At 39.3% G+C, this 13,426-nt stretch overlaps 1 protein-coding gene across 10 annotated transcripts in view; it reads left to right on the plus strand.

Annotated features, from left to right (window-relative positions):
- CCNY (cyclin Y) overlaps positions 1–13,426 on the plus strand; it is a 334,546-nt gene that overhangs the window by 257,334 nt on the left and 63,786 nt on the right. For 9 of the 10 annotated variants that reach the window (XM_072825247.1, XM_072825252.1, XM_072825246.1 and 6 more), the window contains one exon: positions 4,627–4,661. The exons of the other annotated variant lie outside the window; for it this stretch is intronic. In XM_072825247.1, the coding sequence (XP_072681348.1) occupies positions 4,627–4,661 (35 nt within the window). The remainder of the gene's footprint in view (positions 1–4,626; positions 4,662–13,426) is intronic. 10 annotated transcript variants of the gene reach the window in all.

Raw genomic sequence — 13,426 nt, forward strand, 5'->3', positions numbered from 1 at the left:
TTTTGTTAATGTTAGATGGCTTATTTTTAAAGCATCAAATATATTTTCTATTTAAGTCATTATGGATTTATTTTAATAGTTAATTAAAAATTTCGTTAACAAACCATCGTGGATGGGATCAAAGGGAAAGAGCTATTCCTTTTCCAGGAAAGTGAGATGTATGATCCACATCAATTTGTTGCCTGTTTTCCCAGGAAAGCAAAATATGACTATTAGTCCCTCAGTTATATAGGAACTCTAAAAACTCTGGAGAATTTTGGTTGAATGTGTTATTAGTAAGCAAAAATATTCAGGTTTTAAAATGATTAAAGCTAATGTCAGAAATGAATTGGCATATTGCTACTACCATTACATAAAATAAAATGACTAAAAGCTGTTTGAATTTCAGAACTGATTACTGGTCTCAGTAGTTTCAAATTTATTTTAAAGACAGATTTAAATTTAAGCAGTATAATTCATCGTTTTTGGTGGTACAAGTGTAAGAATTTCCACTTATTGTTTTTTCTCCTGTGGTAGTGTCTTGATCGTATTCCTACTAGCTTAGGGGAAAAGGAATAATTAATTGTAAGGGCGCCAGGGTACCTGAGAAACCTTACAGGTCATGGGAAATAAGGACTAAAAGCCATCTAAAGGACTAAAAGCACCTACCATCTCCTTATCACCCTCCTGCCCTCCATTCGTTTCTGCATGGCAGGTGTGTTGGAGATCCTCAGAGTGATCCTCTCTACTCCCTGCCCAGTTCTGGTGATTCAGTAGGGGTCATAGCCCTCAAAAAATACTCACATTCATGGCTATGGCTAATTACAAAGAACATATGCAAAGCAAAATCAGTATAAGGAAAAGGTACATGGGCGAAGTCCAGAAAATACTATAGGCTTCCAAGAGTACTCTCCAGGTAGAGTCACACAGGATGTGCTAGGTTTCCCCAGTGACAACCTGTAACATGTGCCAGCCAGGAAAGCTCCTTAGAGACCCAGTGCCCAGGATTTTTATTGAGGACTGGTTAAGTAGGCAGCCTCTGCCCAGTATGTACAAAAATTCTAGACTCCCAGGAGGAAAGCAGGTATTTAGCATAAACCGTATTGTTTGCACAATGTAAGCACAATGAGCCACTTTTTATCAGCTAGGGAATGGTAGGAAACCCTTCCTAAATCCATATTCTCAGACACCAGCTTAGGGTTTCCCTTGCAAACAGGCCATTTCAGGGATGCACAGTCAAACCTTCTGTGTTAATTCTTTTAACATCTCCAGATTCCTAGGAGAGAGAATTAGCTCAGTTAGGAATGGATATATACCTAGATCCAGGCAGTTATGGTCAGGCCACCTGATACAAGCATGGATATTGGCAACTATTTTTATTTGAGAAGGGACTGGTGGTTGGTTTTGGGATTCAGGAGACACTCCACAAGGAAGTCAGTTACAGGGATATATGAACAGAAAAGCCTTTCAGATACTATGCAGACTTGATTTTGGAAAGGCCCTCTTAGGAGTGGATTACAGAATAATACAGAATACAAAATAATCCCATGAACCCAGATTTCAGATCAGATTCAGCAGGTCCAGTTGCTCTGAGTGAAATAGGGTAAGGCATAGGTATTCATTTGTTTAAAAACAGTGAGTGCCTAAGATATTCTATAATAGATTTGGGTACTTTATCCTTAGGTATTTTATAATGGTCTTAGTGAATTTTGTTTTTCACTCTTCTAATTGGAACCAGTTGGGCTTCATGATTCTTCCCTGAGACTTATTTTTGTAGATGTACAAGAATAGTATATACTTTTATACAGTATTCCTATTTGTTTGGGGTGGTTTTTTGTTTTTTGTTATATAAACTTTATTGTTAAAACTTTCCACGCATACTATTGAAGATTCTGATTCTGATTTTTAGCCCTCTCTCCTTTTTCTGAATAATGCTTAATTTTTTCAACAGTGCCCATATATAAGAAGCTCTACTAAATAATATTAGCCAACAACAACAACAACAAAAGAAGCTCTAATATTCCTTGAGGCATGGATATCTTTTATCTTTTGGAGGCTAGGTGATACAGGGCATTAAAGTGCCCTTGGAGGCAGTTGCCATAATTGGGAGATATACACCCTCTGCACAAACCTATTTCTGGGAGACCCTAGGAAGAACTAAATGTCACCTATGAAATTTGCTAGAAACTTTGTCAAGTCTACTACCTGTGCAGAAAGTGTTTCCAGATCCCTTCAGCCAATGGAAAAACCACCATAGAAATGTCATCAGACCCCTATGTGGTAGAACAACCTTGAATAGATACATAATTTAGTATCAAATTGATTTAAGCAAAACATGCACATGTACACACACTGCAGAGAATACACCCAGGCATACAAAGTAATATGCCAGTTACAAACACAGTGCTTCCTACCAGAGCCTCATTTTTCTACTGTTGTGGTTCATGTGTGAATGATGCTTATTTGGAATTAGGTCAAAAAAAATCATGCAGCCTCCACACTGTGAATAGCAGACATGATCTGCTGCTGTTGTATATGCTCTTGAGTTCCCGGGGTGCTGGTTTGGCCACTGGCATGGCCAGGGTGCCTCACATTCTGTGTGCAGTGCATGCCAGTGGCCTGCAGATGAATCCATCTGATGGCCACGTGTAAGTACCTTCTCTCAGCATGATCCTCAAGTTGGTTTTTGCTTTGTATTTCAAGCATCTTTGAGATAGGAAGAGGGACAGCCTTCATGCCACAGATGACAGGACTTCTAAGGAAAAGCAAAATGTTTCCTTGTGAATTGAAGAACAGAATGTAAACATAGGAAAGCATTTCCCAAGCCCCCTCCGGCAGATCAGCTGCAGGGCTTTGGAAAACTAGTGATTCCGTGTGGGACCCAGGAAATTTAACAAAATCCCCTACCCCTGGACAAGCAGAGCAGGACTGACTCTATTTTGAGCTGCACCCGGCTTGTGCTGACCTGCTTATTACTTAGGGCACTGCCCTGCCCTAGTCAAGCCTAGGACATGCCCTAATCGGAAATCCGGCTCAGTGATACTGCCCCGCCCTAGTCAAAGACCAGGGCAGGGATCCCCGGGTGGCTCAGCGGTTTGGCGCTTGCCTTGGCCCAGGGCACGATCTTGGAGTCCCGGGATCGAGTCCCACGTTGGGCTCCCGGTATGGAGCCTGCTTCTCCCTCTGCCTCTCTTTCTCTCTCTCTGTGTCTATCATAAATAAATAAATAAATAAATAAGAAAGAAAGAAAGAAAGAAAGAAAGAAAGAAAGAAAGAAAGAAAGAAAGAAAGAAAGAAAGAAGAGAAAGAAAGAAAGAGAAAGAAAAGAGAAAGAAAGAAGAAAGAAAGAAAGAAAGAAAGAAAGAAAGAAAGAAAGAAAGAAAGAAAGAAAGAAAGAAAGAAAGAAAGAAAGAAAGAAAGAAAGAAAAAAGAAAAGAAAAGAAAGAAAAGAAAGAAAGGCCAGGGCACACCCTAACTGGAAATCCGGCTCAGTGGACCAGCATGACTGTGCAACTTTCTGCGTATCCCATTGGCCACCGGCCCCTATAAAGTTGCTAAGGCTCTTAGTCTCAGCGTCCAAGTCCCTGCTCCGCTGTGTCGGGTACACTTGGACCCAGGCTCGAGCTTGTAAATAAACCCTCGTGTGTTTGCATCGGTGTCGGCTCCTTGGTTTCCCGGATTCGTGATCTTGGGCACAACATTCTGCACTTGGGTCATGGACTGACTACCAAGAAAAAAAAATTTCCTCCTCAGATGAACTGGATTTGTATGCAGTTTGTATGAGGTAGCATTTTGGATTCCCAGGAACCAAAGATGTCATCCCCTTGAAGGAAACCTGGTCTTCATCTCCTCTGTAGTGCCCTACTCAATAAATATGCCGGGTGACTAATATGTACCCTCAAAAGTAAGTCTTTAGGAAAAAAGAGGCAAAACTCAGTGCTCCTAGGTTATTTTAATAATCCTCTGGTTTCACTGACACCCTTCTACATCTTTGGGGCTAAGGACTTGGGAAACGCTAAGGTCTGATGTAGGGAAGGCTGAGCCATGATGCACAGACAGTAGGAGGAGAAATGCTCTTTTAGACAGGGCAGTATTTTTTATTGTGGATTTTACCAGCCTTACCGAAGGAGAGGATACTGCCTGGTTTTATTCATTAGCACCCAGCACTCAGCGCAGTTGGTTTCCATGATAAATAACACTTCTGATGTACATTATCTTTCCTGTGTCTTAATGCTGTTGCATGTATTATTATTATTATTATTATATATTTCACCCAAATTGTGTGGATCTTTATAGGTTTGGTTGAGTTAGAAATAAATAGTCTTATTACTGGTTAATCATCCTAAATTAATGGAAGCATCAAGTTTTATGAAATTACTAATTAATTTAGTTATTGGAAAGCTATTACTACGTAGCTAATCGTAGCTGCAGTTGCCATACTTTAACTGGGTATATATTTTGCTCTGTTAGCCAAGTTCAGATCTGCATTTGTGCAGGTCACATAGTCTTACATATGGTAATTGAGCACCTGGGTATGTTGGTTGGTGGAAGGATGGGACTGTGACACAAGAGGCCTAGTCCTCAGCAGTCTGCAAGGGGTTAGCATGCAGGCATGTAACATTTCTGTCGCATCTTTTGTTTTCACAGTGAGAGAAAAACGCAAGAGTCTCTTCATTAACCATGTAAGTGAAGTTGTCTCCTTGTGTTCTTCATAATGACTATACTGTGTAAAGAGCTTAAATAACCATGTCTGGAGTAGGTGCAAAGGGTTCATGTATTTTGTCAGTACGTGGAAGAATGTGAAGAATGTTGTGATGTACATATGCTCAGTTTGGTTTGTAATTGGGCAAGTATGGCTTGGTATTTCCACTGTCCAAAGTGTTTTTCCAGAAGCCCCAAACTGCTGTTGTTCACGGGAAGGTATGTATGAACAATACCATAGCACACACTACACAGGTCCAAATGAAAGTCACTTCTGTTAAATTTCTAATTCTTTCCTTCTTCTACTACCCCCCACCCCGCCACCGCCATTACCATTTTTCTCCCTGTAATTCACTTCTGTTTGAATAAACACATAATTGTTTCCATGAGGCTATTGTCTCCACATATTCTTTCCTCTCCTTAATAGGTATTTAGAGGTCCAGCAGAGTCCCTTTGTTCTTAGAGTTCCTGCAGAAAGAATAAACTGGATAATACTTTAGTTTTAAAAGGATTTAAAAAGTTCAGCTCTAGTCTTTTGGCCAGTTCTGAGCAATATCTCCATCCCCTGCTGGCTAGGCATGAAGTGTCTCTTTGAGGTACTTTGTTCTTCCTGGAGGGGCAGATGCCACTGGCTGGCTCCAGTCTCTGCTCTGTCTGCCCTCCCACTAACACCTCTCCACCCTGGAACACCCCAACCTCTACCCCTCAGGAATGTGGAGACCTGCCACTTTCCTCTCCTTCTAAATATATGCCTCTTTATGTAGGAAAGAAAACTGTCTCCATGAGGTATGGAATGATGAAGTAGGTGAATTACCAAAAGAAGCATGCTATAAATTCTCATATTGAAAAGAATAATGATGTATTTGACCTTACAAGGACTTTCTCAGAATTTCTAAACTGTTTGCATATAAGTTTTTGTGGATTTTGAAGTACTTGGCACTGAAGCTGTGTTAAAGAGACTTCTAGCTATAATACTGCCTTCCCTGCCCGTTGGAGATCTGGACAAAATGCAGTTGAAAAATTCATAAGCCAGGCCCAAGCTCTCAAAGGGGCTCCATGGTTCACCCTTGGGAGATTGATAATTCCTTCTTAGGCAAGTCAGTATAGATATACCTGTACAGTGTCGGAAGGGTCAGAGAGAGGGTCTGTAATTTTTATTGGATTCTTAAAGCATTTGCGACCTCTTCCCTGGCCTTCTCAAATTTTGAAGCATCAATGTGTAAAGTCTCTGTGAAATTAAAATTTATGTCACAAGAAAAACATAAGCATTATTTAAAAAAAAAAAAACAGTATATACCTAGACATAGAAGTTTGAGTGATTTGAACTAATTTTATAAATCCTTATCTTTCATTTCTTTGCCTGCTTGATGCTCTGGGGTAGGTGCTTTCTGACTCATTAGCAAATCTGACAAGGAACTTGCAAAGAAGAGATGAGCTGAAACTGCAGACAAGCTGCCTTTCTTGGTCATTGCAGCTCTATTATAAAGGTGTTTTGAAGAAAGAGGAGGGTAGGAGTTAGCCCATGCCACCCTTTTCTGATTGTGGCTAATGAGACAGAGATGTGCTGTCATAGTGCTGACCTGCAGATCTGTTTGGATATTTCTCCAACTTAACCTCACACTTTGTGTTGATACAGTCCTGGGTACACACTGGGTAAATATCTCTTGTACCCAGAATATGGATTAGAATGGTAGGCTATGTATTGTAAGCCAGCTCAGCCCTCAGCCTTCAGACCTCTGTAAAACATCTCATCTCCTGATACAAAGAGTGAAATTACACAGCTGTTGACATCTGCTCTAATGTACTTCCTATATAAATCTCTGTGCTGTCTTACATAACAGATGACTGTGTAACAGTATTACCCTCTAGTTTGTGAATAGACCTAGTTGTAAAGTAGCATATTGGTTTTGCATGTGCTGAGAAAAGCCATTGGAATGCGCCATTCCAACCGACTGGAATATAATTGGAGTGAAGTTACTGCAGATTCAAATTAGGCCAATAAACCATCTGTGTTCAGGTTCTTAGACACCTGGGTGTTATAAGTTAGAACACTAGACAAAGGATGAATTGTCATCATCAGTAGTCTGTTGATTACCATGTTTGTGTCTGGGTCTGTTCTAATTGGTTTAACCTATTTAGTAACCATGCTAGGTAGGTACTATTTATCAGTTCTCACTTGGACAGAGGTTGTTAAGCTTTTTTATCTAAAGTTAGAGATGATATTTATAATTAAATTTTTATAGGATAGTTTCTAGAACTCATTTCTGAATACTGGCCCTAACAAAAATTTGTAATCTAATTTGTTGTTGAACTGTGGAATGATGGTTATTCTTTGCCCTTGCTTATAAAACCTCTTTTTTAGTGGCTTTATTTTGAGGGGTGCTGTTTCTTTAATTTCTCCATCATGTTCTGAAAAACCTAATCAGTACATGTTGCTAAGAAAATCTACAAGAGACTAGCTACTATTTAAGAAAAATGAAAGCAGTGGCTCTAGGTAAGCCATTTTAGAATGTAAGTGTGGTCAACTCTACCCCTGGATAATGTCTGTGGGGGAAATAGCTTGTACTAGATGGAAGAGAATTAGACTTTTCTGGCTCCCAGCTAGTAACACCTTGGCAAGTGACAGGAGTAGACTTTGGGAACATTAACAGGGAAAGGATCAGTTGAGAATGAAACACCACCCAGGCTGGAAGAGAGATGGGCCTTTATTTAATTGGCCCAGACGAGCCAAGACATTCATAAAGGATTAAGTAAAAAGAGGCTGCCTCTAAAAGAATTATCATAGATTTTAAAGCTTGAAACCATTTGAGGATAAACCTCAAATCTCTTTGGTTATTTTGATAGTTAAGTCAGGGTGAATTATGAAGATTCATATTCAACTAATCATCTTTCTATGTTTTAAAGTAATTAGTATTAATAGTTATAGGAAAATGTAATACATTATGAATGACATTTAGGTTTTTAAAAGAGGGCTGGGTAAAGAGCTTTGTTTAAAGTTTCTACTTCATTCAACATTTACTAAAGTTTCGGCTTTACTTTTTGTTTAAGGTTAGTTATTTCAATGAATCTTTTAATTAGAATGTGTAGATCTCTCTTTATAAATTGTGAGTGGCACATTGCAGGCGTCCAGTCTAGAATCACCCTTGAAACTTAGGGAAAATTCATGCCTTTTACTTTGTGCTAATATTTCTATGACATCCTCTTGTCACTTGGTAACAGCATACCTAAAGTGATTTGATCATTCTAAGAAGTTTTAAAAAAAAAGGTATTAAAAAAGAATGAATCAGAAGTTGAATGGCTGGCCTACCTTACACTCATGGAAAACAATGATAGTATTTGTCTTAATAATGAGACAGGTGATAGTTCTAGAAACTTTGTGAGAGAATAAAGTAACTATAGGATGTTACTTATCAGTTAAGCAGTAGTCACACTGTTAGCTGGACTTAGAGCCAAAAGGATTTTGCTCAAGCCCTAGACCTGCCACCTGATAATTTGGGGACTTTGAAGAAGTCTGAAAGTCTCAGTTCTCCTGTCTCATAGAATGGGACATAATTATTGGCCTACCTGACTCAAATGATATAATGGAAAAGAAGGTGATTTGCAAACTAATTATAACACCATATGCATATGTTGATGTTATTATTTTTATTGCCTATTGGAATACAGATAAATTCTGTTTAATTTTCCAAGTTCAGCACCAAAACTAATGAAAGTCTTTCTGGTATTTTGAGTATGAATATAGTGTTTTCATAATTGCTAGGATCAGAATGGAATAATTCTTTCCAATTTTGTTTGGGAATACTGCTGTGTAGAGAGTTCATAGTCGTCCTAACTAGTTAAATTCTTTTTCTTTTTAATAATAAATTTATTTTTTATTGGTGTTCAATTTGCCAACATACAGAATAACACCCAGTGCTCATCCTGTCAAGTGCCCCCCCTCAGTGCCCGTCACCCATTCACCCCCACCCCCCGCCCTCCTCCCCTTCCACCCCACCCCTAGTTTGTTTCCCAGAGTTAGGAGTCTTTATGTTCTGTCTCCCTTTCTGATATTTCCCACACATTTCTTCTCTCTTCCCTTCTATTCCCTTTCACTATTATTTATATTCCCCAAATGAATGAGAACATATAATGTTTGTCCTTCTCCAATTGACTCATTTCACTCAGCATAATACCCTCCAGTTCCATCCACGTTGAAGCAAATGGTGGGTATTTGTCATTTCTAATGGCTGAGTAATATTCCATTGTATACATAGACCACATCTTCTTTATCCATTGATCTTTCGATGGACACCGAGGCTCCTTCCACAGTTTGGCTATTGTGGCCATTGCTGCTATAAACATCGGGGTGCAGGTGTCCCTGCATTTCATTGCATCTGAATCTTTGGGGTAAATCCCCAGCAGTGCAATTGCTGGGTGTAGGGCAGGTCTATTTTTAACTCTTTGAGGAACCTCCACACAGTTTTCCAGAGTGGCTGCACCAGTTCACATTCCCACCAATAGTGTAAGAGGGTTCCCTTTTCTCTGCATCCTCTCCAACATTTGTTGTTTCCTGCCTTGTTAATTTTCCCCATTCTCACTGGTGTGAGGTGGTATCTCATTGTGGTTTTGATTTGTATTTCCCTGATGGCAAGTGATTCAGAGCATTTTCTCATGTGCGTGTTGGCCATGTCTATGTCTTCCTCTGTGAGATTTCTCTTCATGTCTTTTGCCCATTTCATGATTGGATTGTTTGTTTCTTTGGTGTTGAGTTTAATAAGTTCTTTATAGATCTTGGAAACTAGCCCTTTATCTGATACATCATTTGCAAATATCTTCTCCCATTCTGTAGGTTGTCTTTTAGTTTTGTTGACTGTATCCTTTGCTGTGCAAAAGCTTCTTATCTTGATGAAGTCCCAATAGTTCATTTTTGCTTTTGTTTCTTTTGCCTTCGTGGGATGTATGTTGCAAGAAGTTACTGAGTTCAAAAAGGGTGTTGCCTGTGTTCTCCTCTAGGATTTTGATGGAATCTTGTCTCACATTTAGATCTTTCATCCATTTTGAGTTTATCTTCGTGTATGGTGCAAGGGAGTTGGTCTAGTTTCATTCTTCTGCATGTGGATGTCCAATTTTCCCAGCACCATTTATTGAAGAGGCTGTCTTTCTTCCAGTGGATAGTCTTTCCTCCTTTATTGAATATTAGTTGACCATAAAGTTGAGGGTCCAAACTAGTTAAATTCTGAATTGATTTCTGCCTTCCAGCTTTGAATGAGATAGGGGTATATTCCTTCTAAAACAATGTTTATTCTGTTATATTCCTATATCTCTTAAGCCATAAGAAGTCAAAGAATGAAGTGAGTTTGATCCAGGAACTGAAATTTAAAAAATTCTAAACTTTGCTTTGCCTCTCTGGGAAATTTGCTCTTAATAGAATACAAATTTAAGAAATGCTATGTTAGCATCAATACAATATGCTTGGACAGTGTGAAAGAAGCCTCCCTAAGATTTTAATCTCAGTAAGATTTTTAAAAGTCCAGGAAGACCAAAGGATCCACCTCATATTTTGGAATAACTTCACATTTATAGGAAGGTTGTAGTGATACAAAATTATAGGATTTTCACAGCTCACTAAGGGAATCTTAGATACTTTGATTCTCACATCCTCATAATACTTGACACAGGATATTGAAATAGGGGACATGCTTTGTTTCCTCTCAGTTTTGTTTTGTTTTGTTTTGTTTTAGAGTATCTAGAAATGATAATGGTGTATACGTTGATAATGTTGATACAGATGAGAGTCTGTAAGACATCAGGTCTTTGAGGGCCTTGGTTATGTCTCTAGAACACTTTCGCTTGTCCTGTTTCTCTCCTGTTTCCACCACACTCATCCTTCCCCTTCATTCTGTCACTCATCAGGTGGCACAAATAAAGTGACGCTTGTGAAATGTAATAATAGTCTGTACAAATACAAGATAGCTGACAGGTGGAATTGCTTCCCTGATGCCTCCGTAAGTCATTTTGAAAACTGCAGTTTCTTTGATGAGCCATACAAGTGAAGGGGTCACTGAACCAGTGTTAGGATTTGTCCTAGAGAATTCATGGCATGTTGTCAGGGGGCATTGCTGAGTTTGAAACCATGATCTTTTGTATGCGCTGTTAGGATCTTATCTGTAGACGGCACAAATTCTTGACCACGGTTTCCTGGTTTTCATTGCTTAGACACTGCTGGATGGGTGAAAAGAGCTGTTCTTAGATGCCCTCAACCTGTGACTTCCCAGGTCCTTTGTTGTCATTTTCTAGGGGTAGAGGATTCACTACTGTTGCTTATGTGAGCTGGACAGGTACCCTTTTTACTGTGTCATCTTATTTTTCACTTCTCACTCTCTTGACCTCAGTTTCAACTTTAGCATCTTGCTTAGGGATTTCTGGAGTAGAGAAAGCAAAGGAAAAACAGGAGGTCTGAGAAGGAGCAAGAACTTTGCAAGAAAAGCTCTTTAGAAAGCAAACTCTCTACCCCTTGCCCTTTGAGCAGAGGTTCCCACCCTGTTCTTTTACTTTATAGAAATATTTTTACACATATGTATATTATATAAAGTTTTATGTGTTACATGTGTTAGGTAGTTATAGAGAAGCATGTGTAACTTTTACATGTATATATGTATATATTTAACTTTTTTGAAAGATTTCAAACTTCTAGAAGTTGTAATAATAATAGTACAAAAAATTCCCATATACCTTTTATCCAGATTCTACTCATCCTCTGATCATTATCCTATATATTTTCTCTGAATTGTTTGGGAATTACCTGCATCACTCCCTTTAAAGTACAGTATTAAATATTTTACTGTGTATTTCCTAAGAACAAGGGTATTCTCTGTGTAACTACAATATTGTTATCAAAATCAGGGATTAAACATTGGTACAGTTCTTTTTAATTGTCTATAATGCAGCTGTGTTAAAGTGGCCTCATCATGTCCTGTGTAGCCTGTTTTCCTCTGGTACTGCTCTCAATCCAGGATCACACATGACACTTAGTTGGTGTGCCCCTCAGTGCCCTTTAATCTGGAGAGATCCTCAGCCTTTCCGTGTATTTCATGACACTAACATTGTTGAAGAATACAGGGCTAGGTGTTTTTTGTTTGGTTTTTAAAAGATTTATTCATTGGGATGGGGGCAGAGGGAGAAAATCTTCTAGCAGACTCCCCACTCGGCATGGAGCCCAATGCAGGGCTTGATCTCACAGCCATGGGATCATGACCTAAGCTGAAACCAAGAGTCAGATGCTTAACTGACTGAGCCACCCAGGCACCCCATTTTTTTTTTAACAGAATGTTTCCTGTTTTGGATTTGTCTGAAGGAACTGGGAGAACATTTACAGCCTGAATGGAATGCTCCTTGCGCTGCTTTGTGTTTCAAATCTGGAGACAGGATATTCTTCTGACTTCATTGGCAATGTTGATTTTGATCACCCTGCAAGGTGCCGTCCAAATTCTCTACCCCGTATTTTAAAAGCTTTTCCCCTGCCAACTAATAAGCAGTCTATGGACTATGCAAACAAATATCCTGCATCTTACCTCCAACCCCAGATTTAGCATCTATTGATCATTCTTGCTTAAACCAATATTTATATTTTGAATACAGAATGCTAACTTCCCAGCCCTTTGGCAGTCATCATTCTGCCCTCAGGGTAAACCCTTTCTTCCCATCCACCCATCCTACCATCCATCCATCTTTAGTATGGACTTCTGGATTTCTGTTTTATCAGTGATTTATAGCTGTTCCTGTGCTTAATTGTTTTGATACTCACATTTCCCTAGATTTGTCTAATGGCAGTCTTTTCAAACTGGCTCTGTGTTCTTGTGGTATGCCTCTCTGTCTCTGTCTCTCTTTCTCTCTTTCTTTTTTAGCACTCTCTTGCTTTTTAGCATAGTAGGATATTACAGGCTCACCTTGTACCTCCCTAGGTCAGCCCTGGAATCAGCCATTTCTCTGATTTTTTTTCTTTTTCAGTGACAAGCAGTAGTAGAAACCCAGACCTAGAGTTCAGGTGTACTCATCGCTGCTGGGGTGTCAGTTCAGTGCTCCTAGCTGGCCCATTCAGCAAACATAACTAGTAAATTAATAACTAGAAATTGTTAATTTGTACTGATACAGTAAAAATTCCAGTTCTAGTCTATCCCATCAGGTTTTTTCTTAGTTTTGGTTTTTAACTATTTTTATTTTAAAAAATAGCTTTGTTGGGATCCCTGGGTGGCGCAGCGGTTTGGCGCCTGCCTTTGGCCCAGGGCGTGATCCTGGAGACCCGGGATCGAATCCCACGTCGGGCTCCCGGTGCATGGAGCCTGCTTCTCCCTCTGCCTGTGTCTCTGCCCCTCTCTCTCTGTGTGACTATCATGAATAAATAAATAAAATCTTAAAAAAAAAATAGCTTTGTTGAGATAGTTTACATATCATAAAATTCACCTTTTTAAAGTATACAACTTAATGGTTTTTAGTATAGTCATGGAGTTGTGCAGCTATTACCACAGTCAATTTTAGAACGTACTCATTACCCCAAAAAGAAATCTTGTGTTCATTAACAGTCACTCTGTGTTCTGTGTTCTTCATCACCACCACCACCACCACCACCCCCCACTCCTGGCAGCTACTACTCTGCTTGCTGCCTCTATAGATTTGTCTCTTTTGGACATTTCATCTAATCCTACAATATAGCCTTTTATGATGGACTTCTTTCACTTAGCATGTTTTCAGGGTGCATCCATACTGTAGT

The sequence above is a fragment of the Canis lupus genome, chromosome 5 (genome assembly GCF_048164855.1).
Source record: "Canis lupus baileyi chromosome 5, mCanLup2.hap1, whole genome shotgun sequence".
NCBI classification, from domain to species: Eukaryota; Metazoa; Chordata; class Mammalia; order Carnivora; family Canidae; genus Canis; species Canis lupus.